The sequence below is a fragment of the Orcinus orca genome, chromosome 10 (assembly GCF_937001465.1).
Source record: "Orcinus orca chromosome 10, mOrcOrc1.1, whole genome shotgun sequence".
In the NCBI taxonomy this organism is placed as follows: domain Eukaryota; kingdom Metazoa; phylum Chordata; class Mammalia; order Artiodactyla; family Delphinidae; genus Orcinus; species Orcinus orca.
The window spans coordinates 16,535,786-16,553,716 of NC_064568.1; the positions used below are offsets into that span (position 1 = coordinate 16,535,786).

At 41.5% G+C, this 17,931-nt stretch overlaps 1 protein-coding gene across 6 annotated transcripts in view; it reads left to right on the top strand.

Moving 5' to 3' along the window:
- CNTN3 (contactin 3) overlaps positions 1 to 17,931 on the top strand; it is a 239,603-nt gene that overhangs the window by 195,195 nt on the left and 26,477 nt on the right. For all 6 annotated transcript variants that reach the window (XR_007479545.1, XM_033437175.2, XM_033437176.2 and 3 more), the window contains 6 exons: positions 3,905 to 4,022; positions 4,855 to 5,013; positions 5,113 to 5,262; positions 7,392 to 7,462; positions 8,412 to 8,646; positions 11,588 to 11,703. Coding sequence is in view for 5 of the 6 variants with exons in the window: in XM_033437175.2 (XP_033293066.2) it covers positions 3,905 to 4,022; positions 4,855 to 5,013; positions 5,113 to 5,262; positions 7,392 to 7,462; positions 8,412 to 8,646; positions 11,588 to 11,703 (849 nt within the window). In the remaining variant the exon portion in view is untranslated. The remainder of the gene's footprint in view (positions 1 to 3,904; positions 4,023 to 4,854; positions 5,014 to 5,112; positions 5,263 to 7,391; positions 7,463 to 8,411; positions 8,647 to 11,587; positions 11,704 to 17,931) is intronic.

Genomic DNA, 17,931 nt, shown 5'->3' on the forward strand with positions numbered 1-17,931 from the left:
AAGGTAGAGCTTCTGAGAAAGAGCTAAAATTCATATGACTTAGGGAAATGTCTCCCTCTTCTTAAACCCCCGTTTAAGCTGTAGGAATAGGCCTCTTGCACTGTTAAAAGCTCCATTTTCAAATAATGCTGTGACCAGCGGCATAGAAAAAGGACTTGTTTTCTGGAAAGACTGGGAATTATACTGCTGCACTTTGAGGGGGACGTTTTAAGGGCAATAGGGATAAGCGAAGTGAAGAAAATGAAGCTTTGACTCTGCTTTGTCCCAATTCTAGTCCGTTCTATTTGAGGGAAGGGGGCCAAAGGAGAGTTTAGGAAAACAATACAAAGAAAGACTAACAAACTGATTTAGCAGATAATAAAGTAGAAGCTATTTTTATTGAAAGGGTTATTAGTGTTCCTAAGAATTTATTCAAAGATTATTAATGTTTGTAATGTTTGTAAGTTGTTTTATACTTACACTCTGAGGAATTAGAAGCATGTTTCTAAATTTATCTAAATAATAGATGCAATTTTACTGATAAATATACTGAAAAATAATCTGTCAAGTGCTATTTTACCACAGTTAGACTAAATGCTACTTGGATTTTTTCGGATGTTCCTCTCCTGTCCCCTTTATCATAGTTAATCAGTAACAAACTATATTCTAACCATTAGAAGTGAAAATTGATGGGGACAAGAATTGGTTTGATGTAAGTGAAACTTCCCTTTGGAATTTCCTTTTCCTTTTTTACATTTTTTTAATGTCTGGGAATAATCAATTGCATTTTAATAAGAAGTTATAGAATATTCTAATTAATTGCTCTTTTATTATTAAACGTTTAATTCTTGTGAAAGAAACTGGAGTTTAGAATAACAGCCATGTTATTTGACCTTTTCAGTGATGGTCCTATTTATAGTGGAGCGTTTAGAGCTATAGTTGTACATTATAACAACTGCATCTTGAGAGTCATTATGTTCTGCCAAAAAATACACAAATTATAAGTGTGTAGCCCAGTGAATTTTCACAAAATGAACACATTCAGGTAACCAACGATGAAATCAGGAAGCAATATGACCCCTATTCCAGAAGTCCCTGTGATGCCTCATTGCAGTAGTAAATATCCCTCCAAAGATAGTCACAGTCTAGATTTATGATATGATAGTGTCATTGTACTCCTTTCTATCTGATTTATACTTTTTATGTTGAGACTTAGCTATGTCAGTCTATATAGTTATAGTTCACTGATTTTCATGGTCTAATAGTATTTCCTTAAATGAGTGTTCCACTACTTACTAAGTTACTTTTTGTGATGGACACTAGTTTGTTTCCGTTCTTTAGCTATTATGGTTAGTACTGCCACAAACGTTCTTTTAAATGTCTTGATGAACACACACACACATGTCTGTAAAGTATGTATTACTTAGGAATGGAATTGCCAGGTTGTAGATTATGGGTATATCCTGCCTTAGTAGATATTTCTAAACAAGGTTCCAGAGTGATTGCATCAGTCTCCATTCCCATTAGCAATAGCAAGAGTACCGGTCACTCCACATCCTCGGCCGGACTGAAAAATTTCCTGCCTCCTGCGTTCTAAGGTTGTGTACACATGGTATGTGCCATGTGATTTTATTTAACCTTTATTAAATAACTTCTCTAATTTTTTTAATTTTTTTATTTTTTTGGCGGTACACGGGCCTCTCACTGCTGTGGCCTCTCCCATTGCGGAGCACAGGCTCCGGACGCGCAGGCTCAGCGGCCATGGCTCACGGGCCCAGCCGCTCCGCGGCATGTGGGATCTTCCCAGACCGGGGCACGAACCCGTGTCCCCTGCATCGACAGGCGGACTCTCAACCACTGCGCCACCAGGGAAGCCCCTCTAAATTTGTAAACATAACTTGTTTCATATATATATATCCCTGACTTGGGTTTACATCCTAGAGAGCAGAGGTCATATATAACACACTTCTCTAACCTCGAGTGAATCTAGTATGGCAAACATTCGATGAACTTTTGTTAAGATGAATCTTGACTCTTCATATTGCTCCGTTAAAAGACAATAGATAGGGTGAGAGAGAAAAAGCACTAGAAGAGGAACAATATAAATATAGTCTACTGAGAAAGACAAAAAGTAAGTACAGGATCCTTCGTTTTTGCTATATTTTATTTTTCATTTATGTATTCATCCACTCAGTTTCATGTTGGTGCTGAAAAACAAAATCAGTGGTTCCTACCGTCTGCATGTTTATTGCTTCCGTTTTCACTCTACAGTGTAAAATATAATTAAAAATTATATTTCCCTACATGGTGAGCCTAACTATATTTCTTCAGGAAGATGGTTTGGTTATTACACAAGCTAGCTAAGTTATATCTCTCTTTACCCATCAATACCAAAGTGAAGAGAAATGACAAACCCAACATCAATCTCTTTTTTTACTCCTTCAAGAAAGAAAACGAGCTTATGTGCCTAAAAGCTGTATTCGTGTGTCTGAGGACCGAAAGACAGTACTACTTCCAATTCTCTTTTTTTACCCAACTGCTTTCAAAATAAGCAAATAAACACAGGGAAGAATAACAACTTACCCCAGTGCCTTGATGGAATTTCATCGTAACAGTTCTTACTTCACTGAAAATAAAAGATTCCTATAGAAATGATAATCTCCTGTGAGTATATGGAGCTCATAAAATTTAAAGAGTTTCTAAAGGTCAGCAAGCATTGAAGGCTTTGTCCTGGGGATAAATTTCTAAGTAACCCTGAGGAGAAAGAGAGAGGGGGGGAAAGGAAGAGGTTTAACTTGATGAAAGTAAAATGTGCAAACTCAACAGTTTCTGGATTATCATTTAATTACAGCCATCAGTCAGCTCACATCTGCCTTTTCCCGATACTCAAGAAATTCAGGCTAAAGCCATACAATCCAACCAACGGAGAATACATAGCGCATTAAGAGTCCTAAGGATAGGAAGCGATATTTAAGAAACTACCTGATAGGAGATCTTAGGAAGTTACCTAAAAGCAGGATAGTGGAATCCATCTTTCAACAAATATTGGGAAAACCCAAGAGTAAAATTATCCTTTAATTAATAAGACAAACTACTTATTGCTTCCTCTTCCGTACCAGTTTAGAGATTTTCCATTAAGTGATCCTTTTCAAAGGGCTTTGCTTTCTAAATCGTTTTATTTCAATCCATACTTTTACTAATGCATGAAACTGGCCTGCAGTTACTCATTTTATGAACATGATTTTACATTCTTTTAAAACAAGGACGATTTGAAGTTGAGCTTTTAGAAATACATTTGCTTCATTAATTGGCACTGGGGAATGCCAGCCTGTGTCTTTATGGGCAGTTATTATTTTTTGGTTAAAAATGTTTTAATTTCTTCTTATTGAAGGGTTCATACTGACTGTCCCTAAATTCTGTAGCAAAGGAATTAAATAGCATTAGGCTTTTTAAGCTTCAAAGTGTTCAGAAAAGTGTTTCAACCATGGTAATCCCCTTGTCGTGCTGCCTTTATCTCCCGCCAGATACCTAAATGCTTCCGTCTTCTTCTCGGGCAGATAATTGCAAAGAGGATGGAACTAGAGAAAAGAGTTGAGCTGGTGCCGAGCAATGGATATAAAAAGAAGTGTCACCCTAGTGAAAGTAAATAGACTCTGAGACTGTAATCTCTGCCCTTATTTATCTTTGAAACCATAAATGCCCAGGGGAAAGCTTGTTGTTCATTTAGCTACAGAAACCTATGTCTGCAATCATGTATGGTTTTAACCTGTTTGTATTTCCATACTTTCCATCGTAGCAATCTTGGAACCACCTAGGTTTTCTCTCTAAATATGGGTTTTATTCCAGTGGCGTTGTTGGCCATAGCCTTCGAGAGTCTCTGTGTTTTCAAACTAATAATATGTTCATTACCTGTTTTTTCCAACAGAGTTCGTCAGGCGATTTAATGATCAGAAACATTCAGTTGAAACACAGTGGGAAATATGTTTGTATGGTGCAGACAGGGGTGGACAGTGTTTCATCTGCCGCTGACCTCATAGTAAGAGGTAAACATTAATGGCTCTGTGTGCTTCTTTAATTTCGCCTCTTAACTGAGCCTTTCTAACTGAAAAACCATGATGAGATAGCATATGAACATGTGAGTTATATAATATTGATTTGATCCCCCTGCCCAAATAGACCAGAAGATGTGAGAATAAGGATGGGTGCTAATTCAAAGAAATAAAAATCTCAACTCTGTCATTCCAATAGCTCTCACTGTAATAAGCATTTCACAGCTGCTGTCAAGCTGATGTGTTTTTGAGTATGTCATTAATACAGCAGTAGTGTTCAATATGAAAGAGAGTAGCGATAGTGGGTGTGTGTGTCTACTTCCAAAATAAAACACAGGATCATCTAGGATGCCTGAGAAAATTTGCCAGTCTGAGCTACCGGCCAAAGTACTGATTTGCTACTGAGCTGAAAAATCACCCAGCGTGCATGGTAGAATAAAACAGCTCTGAATTACAAACTGGGAACTACAGAGATGTCCCAGAAGATTAAAGAAAAAGGTTTCGCGCCCGAAGTAAAGGATATTGAATTTGGAACAGGGCAGGAACCCTGCTGAATAGAGGGCTCAAAGAGCAGGTTTCATTTGCAGTTGTGGAGTATTATGCCTTTGGAACTCATGGTTCAAAATGCAGATTTAATATCTAGCAACAGGAATGTGAAAGGAAAACAGTGGAAGTTTTGTTGCCAGGTAGATGTTCTCCTTCCCTAAGTGCTTTTGAAATTGGGATCCGTTGAAGGGGTCCAAGTGCTATGGGGCATGTTCTTCACACTGGTGGAAGAGAATGACGTTTATGGAACTGCTAAATATTGTTTGCATTTTTGCCTTAGGTTCACCTGGACCACCAGAAGACGTAAAGGTAGATGAAATTACAGATACAACAGCCCAACTCTCTTGGAAAGAAGGCACAGACAACCACAGCCCAGTTATATCCTATTCTGTCCAGGCACGGACCCCTTTCTCCGTGGGTTGGCAGACGGCCACAACAGGTAAAGGGGGAGAGGCAAATGCCACCGGTACCTATGTATGGATTTCAGGTCAACCCTAAGACGTGCAGACGTTTACCTCTCTGAAATATTCCTTTGTAGTGCCTGAGGTCATTGATGGGAAAACACACACAGCTACGGTAGTCGAGTTAAATCCATGGGTGGAATACGAATTTCGGGTTGTAGCCAATAACAAAATCGGAGGTGGAGAACCCAGTTTACCCTCAGAAAAAGTAAGAACTGAGGAGGCAGGTTAGTGGTTTTTGTTTCCTGAGTCATGGCTTCATAGGTTTTTCTGGGTGTGTATTTCCACTTCCCTTGCGCTTGATCTCCAGCGTCGATAATGCATTGTCGCAATTATCTGAACTGTCTAACGGCAGACTGGCCATATGGCATTTGTCAAAAGACACGTGTAAGTGATTCTGATGTAGTGTGACATTTGCAAGAGTTCAGTCCATCGTCAGCATTCATTAGTGCATGTAGAGTGAATATGTTTTTGTCACTTAAGGTTATAATTACTATCTGATATAGTCACCCTGTTAACAGGGGAAGTGCTGTTTTCATTTATAACAAGCATTGACAAATTGGTAGGATAATGACTTCTGGGAGTTCAGCTGCTAGGAAATCTCATTCTGCCACCAAGCTTAAGCGATTGATGAATAGGTATATTTTGGCCCCTTGAGTATTAAATTAAGAGAGAATTATTGTTAAAATTTTGCATATGGGGCAACTATTAATATTAACCATAAGACTCTTTTTATAATGCTAAAAATAGCCTAACATTGAAACTGCAAAGTAGAAAGTGTACATGGTATCACGTTATTGAGGCATCAGAGAGGACTTAAGACTTTCCTTTTCAGAGTCCACAGTATTAATTAAGACTAACTAAAATTATGTTTGAAATACAGCCAATATATCACTTTGGAACAAAGCCAAGATAGAAGTCATGGAATACATGTCAATAGTTTTAATGATGCTCTTTTACACGGGACAATGCATATAATGTTTATGCCAGGTATTGTGAGAAATCGGGGAGCCATGTCTGTCTTGGTGCTCAGTTCATTTATTCACACAACACATATTCAGGAAGTACCTGCTGTGCACTGAGCACTTTCTAGGTACAGTGGGTACAGCTCTGAACGCAGCAAAGACCCATCTTCAGGGAACTTATGTTCTAGGTGTGTCATGGGATTTATTAAGCATAAATTTCTCAGCATAAAAGCCTGTGTGAGGTTCATAAAGATTATCTCATAACAGGATTTGAGGATTTAAGTATGGGTCATCTTTATATAGAGGCAATGTTGTTCTGAGAACTAAATCTGTACTTGAAATAGTCACAAGTTAAATGTTCATGCTGATGTGGATGGACCTAAAGATTATCATACCAGGTGAAGTCAAGTCAGACAGAGAAAGACAAATATCACTTATATGTGGACTCTAAAAAAATAATGATACAAATGAGCTTACTTACAAAACAGAAATAGACCCACAGACATAGAAAACAAACTTAATGGCTACCAAAGGGGGAAGGAGAAGGGCGGGATAAATTAGGAATTTGGGATTAACAGGTACACACTACTGTATATAAAGTAGGTAAACAACCAGGATATAGCACAGGGAACTATATTCAATATCTTGTAATAACCTGTAAGGGAGAAGAATCGGAAAAAGAATATATATGTGTGTGTATATATGTGTATATATATATATATAAACACTGAATCACTTTGCTGTATACCTGAACAATTGTAAATCAACTATACCTCAATTTAAAAAATCGCTTTGAAACTGGGGGGAAAAAAATGTCCATATGGGATTGATTTATCATCATCCCTGATGAATCACTTTTTCTTGTTTTATTAACCTTCACACTGAGTCATTGTTTTCTTACTGTTTGAGATATTTTGAATATTTAATAATTTTATGCAAATATAAAGCATGTGATGATCTCCCTCAAAGATATATATATATATGCACACACATATATACACACATATAATTGCATATATACACCCACGTGTGCACGTGCACACACACACACACACACGTGTAATGTGCCAATGATCAAATTAGTTTAAGTATTAAAAGTAAACAACAGGGCTTCCCTGGTGGCACAGTGGTTGAGAGTCCGCCTGCCGATGCAGGGGACACGGGTTCGTGCCCCGGTCCGGGAAGATCCCACATGCCGCGGAGTGGCTGGGCTCGTGAGCCACGGCCGTTGAGCCTGCGCGTCCGGAGCCTGTGCTCCGCAGCGGGAGAGGCCACAACAGTGAGAGGCCCGCGTACCACACACACAAAAAAAGTAAACAACATTGCGTCTTCTTTCAGATAAATATTACTAGATGCTAGCAGGGTTTCAGTCTTTCTTTCTAACCTTTCAGTGCCGGAAGTGCCTCCTTCAGATGCCAGTGGAGGAGGTGGGAGCCGGTCTGAACTGGTGATCACCTGGGATGTAAGTGTCTGCACAGCGCCTGCCCCTCAGGGTGACGCCCTTCCCACACTCATGGCATCCTGGGTGGTGCTAGTGGTGGTGGCTGGAACTAGTAGCCAATATTTTTGAGTGTTCACTCTGTGTTAATCATTGTTCCTAGCATTTTGAAATCTTTTTCATTTTATCCTCGCAACATGTTTTAGGTGAAAGCACTAAGGCATAGAGATGTTAAATAATTTGCCCGAGGTCATCTGGCTGGTAAACATAGGGTGAGAGTCTAGTCCTGGCTGTTTACTCTGGAGCAGCACCTCTGGAGCTGCTCCCCCGCTGGTGATGCACACGCCACTTCTCCAGCCAGGGCTGCGTCCTAGCCATTCTCTCAGCCCTTGCTTTAAGTCACAATTAGGAAAAATATTAATTAACAAAGTCAGAAGGCACTAGAATTGTCTACATTATTTGAAGATGTGGATGGAAATATAAGAAGTCGAGAGATTATGGAGTGTCAGTAGGAATTTTTGGCATGATGCAAATACAGCTTTGAGTTTAATATATTGTTTTTATTTCCTTTTTTAAAGTTTTACTCTTGCTCTGAATTATGTCAATGTGTAGTTTTTTTCTATAAAATCAACATTATGGATGAGTTGATTTTTATTTGATTTAGAGATGCAGTATTTCAACTGAAAGTATATCTTTATTATTCAGAACTCAAATTAGGGCTGCAAGATGCTCAAAAACCTGAATAATTTAGGAAAATTCCAGTTAGTTACCTGATGGCTATGAAAGAGTGGCATATGTTTATTTAAAAGCAGCTGACTGTCCCCCTGACCTTTTTCTCCTTTTTTAATCCAACCACTTAATACAATGTGGATTATTATTTGATGGCTTTTACAAAAGACTCCGCATTAGAGCTGCATTTATTTTTGCCTTGCTCTCGTGTGAAAGCGTGAGTTAATATGCCTTTCCTTTACAGCCAGTCCCTGAAGAACTACAGAATGGTGAAGGTTTTGGATATGTTGTTGCTTTCCGCCCTGTCGGAGTAAGCAACTGGATCCAGACAGTGGTCACATCTCCTGATACCCCAAGATATGTCTTTAGAAATGAAAGCATCCTGCCATTTTCACTGTATGAAGTTAAAGTGGGTGTTTATAATAACAAAGGTGAAGGACCATTTAGCCCAGTGACAACAGTGTTCTCTGCAGAAGAAGGTATGGAAAGGCTATGATTAGACAGATGGTCTTCAACTTAATGATTTTTTGACTTTACAGTGGTGTGAAGCGAGACACATTTCAGTAGAAATTGCACTTCGAGTTTCTAATTTTAATCTTTTCCTGGGCTAGTGATACGGAGTAAAATGATCTCTCAGGATGCTGGGCAGCAGTAGCTACAGCGCCTAGTCAGCCAGACAACCACAGGGGTAAACAATGGATATACTTAAAATTATTCTGAACCATGCAACCGTTCTATTTTTCACTTTCAGTACAGTAGTCAATAAATTACAGGAGATACTCAACACTTTATTGTAAAATAGGCCTTATATTAGATGATTTTGCCCAACTGTAGGCTAATGTAAGTGTTCAGAGCCTGTTTAAGGTAGGCTAGGCTAAGCTTTGCTGTTTGCCATATTAGGTATATTAAATGCATTTTTGACTTATGATATTTTCAAATTAAGATGTGTTTATCGAGATGTAACCCCGTCATAAGTCAAGGAAGATCTGTATGTCAGTTCCACACTTAATCAGCCAATTGTGCTCCAAAAACCCATTTGGAAGTCCTTTGTGACTTCAGATATATTTCTTGAAAAGGGGAATGACTGAAGTCATAGTTACTAGTCCAGGTAATAAAGATCAACCATGCTTACTTGAAGTGTGAGACTCAATGGGTAGTTAGAGGGGGTAATAATTAGTTAAAAATATGCTTCTGAGGAATATATTGAGTTCCAGTCTGTGAAGCAGGAAGCAGCACAGCCTTCTACAGCTTTCTTTTTTGGGAGGTAAGATTAAGATATTCTTTTTGAAGTGCTGTAGTCTGAAGTTTTATAGTGGTTCCTAGACCTGAGAAAGAGGTTTAGCAGGTCGGAGAGGGACGACCAGAAGCCTGACGTTGGGGAGGTATGGAATATGGAGGTTTGTGGATGGGTTTCACCAGTTCTAGTCGGTATAGATTCATACATACTCCACTCTGGACTCACTCCCTTTCTCTGCCTTTCTGTCCCAGAAAGTAATAGTAAAAATAATAGTAATGTTAGGAGAATCCTATGAAATTGCCATTTTATAGGTCAAAAGCAGCTGAATATTGGCTATCTCATGCGGTTCTAGCTAGTTAGAATGGCAGGAGCTAGCATGTATTAGATGCTTACCATCAGCCAGACATTACCTAATTTGAATTTTCCAAGGAGGAATGACAAGTAGGTACTTGTCATTTGTTATTTCCCACTTACACAGGAGAAAATGGAAGCTTGATGAAAGCAATTAATGAACTTGCCAAAATCCATACAGACCTATTGAGCTAGTATTTTAACCCCGGGCCTTTGCTCTTGAGTAGTTTGAGCTCACGAAATATGATTTCACAGTACCTCCTCTATCCTCCAAGCCTTACAGTAAATTGAGAAAGTGGGTCCACAGTTGTCATTCCTAAAAACAGTTAGGAGGCTCAATTTTTCATCATGCTGTCACCTCCTATGTTTGTTCTCTCTTTTCCCACTGAGTTCTGAGAGAAAAAGGGAGCAGGATTTTTAAATTTTTTGCAACACCAAGAGCTTTTATATTCATAGCCAGACCCCATCTCCAAGAGTTGCTGAGAAGGATTATCATTACAAGAGCAGGTCAGGAGTCTGAGGGGTGATGACAATTCAATTAACCAGGGAGTTTGGGTAGACGGGGTTGGGGGCGGGCGGCAGCTGGGAAGGAGGGATGGCCAGAGCCTTTTAATATCTTCTTGCCTCCTGCACTTTCCTTCTCCTGTTTCCATTCTTGCCACCACTGATGAAAGACCTTTAACCATAAAGGTCTTTCTGTTCCAAATGTCAGAAACTGATTTGACTTGTCTTTTAAAAAAGCAGGGATTGGGGCTTCCCTGGTGGCGCAGTGGTTGAGAGTCTGCCTGCCGATGCAGGGGACACGGGTTCGTGCCCCGGTCCGGGAAGATCCCACATGCCGCGGAGCGGCTGGGCCCGTGAGCCATGGCCGCTGAGCCTGCGTGTCCGGAGCCTGTGCTCCGCAGCGGGAGAGGCCACAACAGTGAGAGGCCCACGTGCCGCAAAAAAAAAAAAAAAAAAAAAAAAAAAGCAGGGATTTATTGGAAATATACTCGCACCTTTCATTGAATCAAAGAGAGAGGTAAATAGCAAACCTCATGAAGAGCCTTAATCAGAGAAGCTCTGGGCCCTCAGAAACCTAGGGCTTCTCTAGGGCACCAGGGCTGGATTGATTGGCCTCAAGTCTTCCTCGTTTCTCCAAAGTACATTTCAAATTCTCAAGAGAAAAAAATCTAATAGGCCCATCCTTGGACCAGGGGTCTATCTCAGTATGCATCAGCCATGGCCAGGGGGCAGGATCCTTTAACGTAGAAATGGATGTTGGGGGAGGACGCATCTCTGCTCAGAGCTCCTAAGAGGAAAGAATCGCTGTGAGATCCATGAAGCCCCCGAGAGTTCTCCATTACAAAGGGGATTTCCTCCTGTGTACTAAGCTCCGTGTGTGCTTATCTCCTCCAGAAGAGTACAGGATCTCATTTAACTTTGCCCCTCTTGTGGGCCTGGCTAGACAAGGCACTCACTAAATGCTTATTGAATAAACGAACTCTGTAGACCTTGACCTTTATTTGGAAAAGCAAAAAATAACCTAAAATAAGTAGCACTTGTGGGCATAGGATTTCCCATAGGCACTGTGGGACGGAGAGGAGAGAAATAATGATGGGGGGAAGGTAGGATGCCAAGCAGGGAGTGCTAGAGAGGGAGCAAGTTGCCCTGGCTGTTCAGCAAGGAAAAGCCTGTGGCTGTGATGCTGTCTCTTCCTAGGAAATGGAAAGTGACCAAGACATGGTTCATGTTTTCAAATATTTTTACAGAATATTTTACATGTTCAAATATGTTAAAATGCTTTTTTTAGAAAAATAAGAACTTCAATATATTTTTCTGTTCCCAAATAGAGCCTACAGTAGCTCCATCTCAAGTTTGTGCAAATAGCTTGTCTTCCTCAGAAATTGAAGTTTCTTGGAACGCTGTTCCTTGGAAGTTGAGCAATGGACACTTACTCGGCTATGAGGTAATGTCTTTTAAAATTAATTAGCTCGTGTAAGTATGTTGCCATGCTACCTTGTCTGCTTTCATTTAAAAGTCTTCTTAACAATGACATCTTAGCTAAAGTCTGACTTTTGTTCAATTTTATCATCGTATTGTTCTGTGTGACTATCAAAGGATATTGACTTTAACTCAACCAGTTGAATGAAAGTGACTTTAGTTGAGGTATAAAAGAAAAAAAAAATAAAAGGAAAGGAAATCGTGTATACTGTGGGCCTAATCTGTAGCTAGTTTGGCTAAAAAATAAGAGTGAGATCGAAACATAGTATTTAAGTTCACTGGGTATATCTGCTAATAGCTCTTCCAGTGCTTTGTCTTATTTTCTTGGTGGCCTTGCTGCTTCTAGGCTCTAGAGAAGTCAGCCTTGTAGAATGTAATTCTTGCCTTCAAATCATTGCCTTTGGTGAAATAAGATGAAAGGTCTGAAACGGCATAACTCGAGACCAAATGTAATGAAGTTCGGAATAGGCCACACAGAAAGTGGTTGAGGGATGAGTGACCTTGAAAGGTTTCATAAGGGTAGTAAGGTTTAACAGGACTTCAAGGAAAAAAATAAGTAAATGTAGAGAAAGTGGAAACATTCCAGACTGAGCATGGCACATTGAAAGAGTGGAAGGAGTTCCACCTGCAGCAGGTGGTTCCTGTAGGGCAGGTGATGGTAGAAGGGTACAGCGGGGCCAGGTCACAGACGGATCTGAATGTTAAGAAGAACCATTCTGGACTGGGCTCCATGTTTAGGACGGAGCAGTTAGAGAAAAGTGGGAGCAGTTGAGCTGAGAGCTGACAAGATAAAAAGCGAAGTCTTAAAGGTTTCTGTGACGATGAAACTGTGGTAGCCACAGCTGTGATTTCACCCCGACCCACAGCTATCTTCTTAGCAAGCTTCCCTCCTGCTTCTAATTCCTGATTCAGTGGCATATTTACATGCACGTGTTTGCAATACAGTACCGTGTACCCTGCCACTTGCCAACATAACCTCAGTGACTGCATGAGGGTGGCCACTTGCTCAAAGGCAGCTGACCCATGGACAGTTAAGCTGAGCTAGTCAGATTCTTTTTTTTTTTGTGGTACGCGGGCCTCTCACTGCTGTGGCCTCTCCCGTTGCAGAGCACAGGCTCCAGACACGCAGGCTCAGCGGCCATGGCTCACGGGCCCAGCCGCCCCGCGGCATGTGGGATCCTCCAGGACCGGGGCACAAACCCGTGTCCCCTGCATCGGCAGGCGGACCCTCAACCACTGTGCCACCAGGGAAGCCCTAGTCAGATCCTTGTTTGAAGTACTGAAGCAAGCAGCATAGAGATTGTGTTTAGTGAGTATAATGCAGTGATATGTCAAATTTAGGGCCCAGTTCAGACTTCCCAAGTGAAGACCATGGGCAGATAGGACAAAGCTGATTTACAGAGATGAGATGGAGCAGACATACTTTCATGCAGCCCTAAAGGATGGAGGCGACAAGGACCCATGGAGCTTAAAGAGCAAAGTAGAAGAGCTCTTTGACAATTGTCCAGTTCCTGAGTTGGCCCTTCTCTTTCTCATAATGTCACCTTGTCCTCCTTTTCAGCCATCAGCTCCCTTTACATTTGAACTTGAGAGAGTTCCTGGTCCTTGTAACCAAACAAGCAGTGACTTGAATAAATTAAAGATAAAGTAGAGAAAGGATTGGCTAGAGCAGTGGTGTTCAAAGGATGCACCATGGGCCACCTTCACCACAATTACCTAAATTTTTGCTGAAGATGAGCCCCCAGAATCCTCCCTGGGCCCACTGAACCCAAACATCTAGGGGTGGGTGTTGTGGATGTGCATTTTTAGTAAATACCCATAGGGAAACATCTTCCTGCACACGTATGTATAGGAAGCCCTGGTCTTGACAGAGAACCTGATCAGAGACAGAGCTGTCCAGACTTAAGGAAACCGAAGTGATACTGAAGAAGCAAAACACCACATAAATACAGCAGAGCAACTTGATCAGCATCTTAAAGGAAGCCAAGAACACTTGGATGGAAAATTCCTTTAATTCCCTGACAGTGAGTAGAAGCAGTGAAAGATAGTGGGCAACCAATAGTAGCTCCCCAATGATTAGAGAAATGGCATTGACAGGAATGGTAAGTGGGATGGAAGGAACACAGACGTAAAGGAGCATGATCCTGAGGTCGAACCTGTGTCAGACCCCAACTCTGCCACCCACTGTGCTGGAAGAGTTACAGCAATTCTGTGAGCCTCATTGTCCTCGCTTGCAGAATGGGAACAATGGGCGTAACCTAATTAGGATTTTGAGAGGATTGAATGAGATTAGGCACCTGTGCTTCTCACAGTTTCTGGCTCATAATAAGAAGTAATGAATACGTGTGAGCCATGTTCCAGAAGAATTTTTCAGATATTAATTTATAGATTTCTCCCCAGTAACTATTCTCAAGCAGTTCTTCGACTCCAAGCTCTTTTGCCTCATGAGAGTTTGTGACAGCTATCAAGATGGGGTTGCCTGTGAGATCCCTTCCTTCCTCGCTTTGTTTCCAAAGCTCAAGCCTTTAAGGAGATTATTTCATGTATCCTAGAGGGTGAAGAGAGAGAACATGCCACAGAGGAAAAACTACAAGAGAAATTTCAGGTGACCTTGGAGGAAACGAAGATCTGAGGCTTACAAAATCTCGTGGATCCCACAGCTTTCGACCTGGCAGTGCCCGGGTTGGTGGCCAGACCACAGAAGGGAACAGCTGTGCTTCCCACACTCAGCAAGGACTTCTTATTCCCCAAGCATGGCAGAACTGCTGGGCCTAAAGGGATAAGACCAATGTAACAGTAAGTTATCTTGGCCAGGCTTTCGGAAGGGAGCCCCAGGAGTGACTGAAGTGGAATTTTCCATGAGCTGAGCAGGATGTGAAATTCAGTGTTAAATAAAATTTACTTAAAGAAAATAAATGAGCACATGTTGCATCCCTCCAACAGCAGACTGAAGTACACATCCCCCATTCATAACTTTGTCCTTTACAAACTGTATGATAGGATCATAATTTCTGACTTGGTTGTAGCTTGTGAAGTAGTTAAGAGTAATAAGCAAGAGACTCTATATAAATGGGCTTTGTGGGCTTCCAGGCACCACAGGAATGTTACCAGTCACTGGCGATGGTTCTGACAGCTTGGCAGCAGGTAGATTTTAGAATATATCAGTTTAAGCTGATCGTGAGTCGTCCAGATATGCATACTCCCTAAGAACGTAGAATTACACCACTGTGGCTCAGGTCAGGAGAGAGAGGTTGATTGAACAAGAGAGAAAACCAAAGAATCCCAGTAGTGCCACTGTAGTATCGCATGAAGTCCACACCATTTTGGAATCAGACAAACCTGCCTTCAAATCCACTGGGACAGGATATAAGCTCCACCAGCGACAGGGGATTCTGCCCGTTTGTTCACTGATGTATTCCAAGTGCCAAGAGTTGTATCTGGCACACCGGAGGCAGGCAAAACGTTCATGTTGATTGAATAAATGCAATTTTGGCTCCATTATCTTACTGCTGTCGGCTTTGAGCACATTACGAATGCTCTCCAAGGCCCAGTTAAAACAGTAAATAACTCTCAGCATCACTGGAGAAACTTTAAGTGAGATAAAGCAGCCATTGTGAAAATGGCCCAAAGAGACTTTGGGAGCTTCTCCTTTTCTGTTTTGAATATTGGGCATTGGGATAAGATTTCATTGAAAGGGGAAATTTGAAAACCAGTGAAGTAATACAGAAACGCTTAGCACAATCTGAGTATGGGACTCAATGCTGTTGTTTGTGTTGCTACTGGTGTTGCTCTTAGGTGGGGGGCAAAAAGATGCAGAGCGATGAGCATATGGGACTTTGCTCGAAATTAATGATGACGTCTTGCCTATCTGTGTAAAGAGTACCAAATTTAACATCCAAATGGAGGCTGAATACAGTATTGAAAGGAAACAACTAGTGAAAGTTTGTTCCCCAAGTGCTTGGTATGTATGAAAAGAAAGAAACAAGCCCAGGAAAAGGTATACTAATTGGGGCAACTTAAGAAATAATTTATATAATTATGCCAAGATAAAAATATGTATTTTCATAGTCTCAGTAATGATTTAAACAGTAACCTGCAGAGTATTTAACTCTCAGGCATGTGGCTAACTTTCTGGGTTGCAGTTTCCCCAGTGTGGCTTTACAATCGTTAATAGCACCTGCTTCCCTCTCGTCTCATCATGTGCCACATGGCGTGCTGAGCACACATCATCATTAGTATCTAGACTCATTTTCTTTCTGATTTGACCAAGTAGTCGTCGAGCAGCTCATTTCCCTGGGCTCCAATTTATTTCATCTTCTAAGCCACAACACTCAGGCTCAGATCTTTTCTTGTGCCCTTTGCATAGGAACAAGAGATACGTACAGACAAGGTAAAGAGGATGCAGATGATTTAAGTTCATGGGTAGTGGCTGCCTGAGGAACAAAAGCTCCAAAGTTCTAGCTTGGTATATACAGTCCATTTCTTTAAAGTCATTTTGTGTCTTGAGAAGATAAAACTTGGGAGAATGACCTTGATAAGTGATGGAAACAAAAATCTGTACTTGTGAAATACTACAGGTAAGCTTATTTGTGGGACTGTTGCAGGAGGGGGACCCCTTCCAGGGCCCGAGAGTGGGCTCTTGTCTAACACTCAGAAGTGAAGTGTCTGGAGAGACACACGTGCTGACAAAGCAGAAGACTTTATTGGGAAGCGGCTCCTGGGTGGAGAGCAGCAGGGTAAGGGAAGCCAGGAGAACTGCTCTGCCCACGTGGCTCAGTCTCGGGTTTTATGGGAATGGGGTTAGTTTTGGGGTTATCTCTGGACAGTCACTTTGACTCAGGGTCCTTCCTGGTGGCGCGTGCATCGCTTGGCCAAGATGGATTCCAGCGAGAAGGATTCTGGGAAGTTGGCAGGACATCTGGGCTGGCATCTCCTCTTTCCTTGTGACCTTTCCCGAATTCTTCCGGTTGGTGGTAGCTTGTTAGTTTCGCATTCCTTACCAGGACCTCCTGTTGAAGATAACTCATGCAAGTGGTCACTGCGGTGCCTGGCCAGGGCGGGCCGTTTCGGTCAGTGTTTCCCCGGGAGGGGGCGCCAGGGGGAGTTGTAGATTTTTTTTTAAATGTTTGGCAGCGAAATAGAACTTGGGTAGGGAGGGAGGGGAACATAGTAGATTTATTTTTTTTCATGTGTAGCAGGGGAACATAACTAAAAATGTGTACAAAAGGCCAAACTAAAACTTCACTGATACCTCTATCCTACCTCCTGTTCTAAACAGCTGTACAGAATGTGTTTAGCTCCTAACGTTTTAATTAGAATGCAAAAAGACGTCAAATATTTGAGTACTTTTTTGAGAATACGAAAATTCTATTGGAAGAAACAAAAACATATGGAGAGAGTCTAATTCCTTACTATCAGACAGAGAATTTTAACTTCACTCTAGAACGAGTCACATGTACGTAGGAAAATTGGATAGAGACAATTCAGGTCCATATAAATAAACAGGAAGGCAGCAAAAATGAATTGAGTAAATAAAATGCAGACTTTCTGGAGGTGGTGGAAGGATTTGTTATGCTGGAGAGAGCAGGAAGTATGTGTGTGAGTGAGAGCCACCCAAACAAAGCTGGGTTTGTTATTAGGCAAATATAGTCCCTATCAGACTGGCTCAGCATTGAGGGATCCAGGGGAGTAAATATCCCAGCCTCTCTCTCCTCGCACCAGCCCGTCTCCTGGCTTCTCTGTTTCTGAATTCAGGTTCGCTGCTCTCCTCTCAAAAGCCAGTACTCAAGAGACAAGTGCTGGTAGGAATGGAAAAGTGGCTTTATTCAGGAGGCCAGCAAACTGGGAAGATGGCGAACTGGTGTCCAAAAACCAACTCTGAAGATTCTGCTCGACCATGAAAGTTTTTAAAGGGAGAATGATTTGGGGAGGCCTTCAGGGTCTTCATTTATCTTCCACTGTGTGCAGACTTCCTTCTGATGGGTTGGTGGTGAGGTAAACAGGGCTGTGCTCCAGGAAACTTGTGCTCAGGCTGAAGTTACCATCCTCCACCTGGGCAGGGCCCTTAGTTCCTGCAGAAGAACTCAAAGGTATTGTTATGTATATTCCTTGAGGTGGAAGCAGGACCCTGCGCCTCCACTCCCACCCCATGCACTATTATTTCTTGCCTGCTTCTCCTTTGTTTCTGTATTCC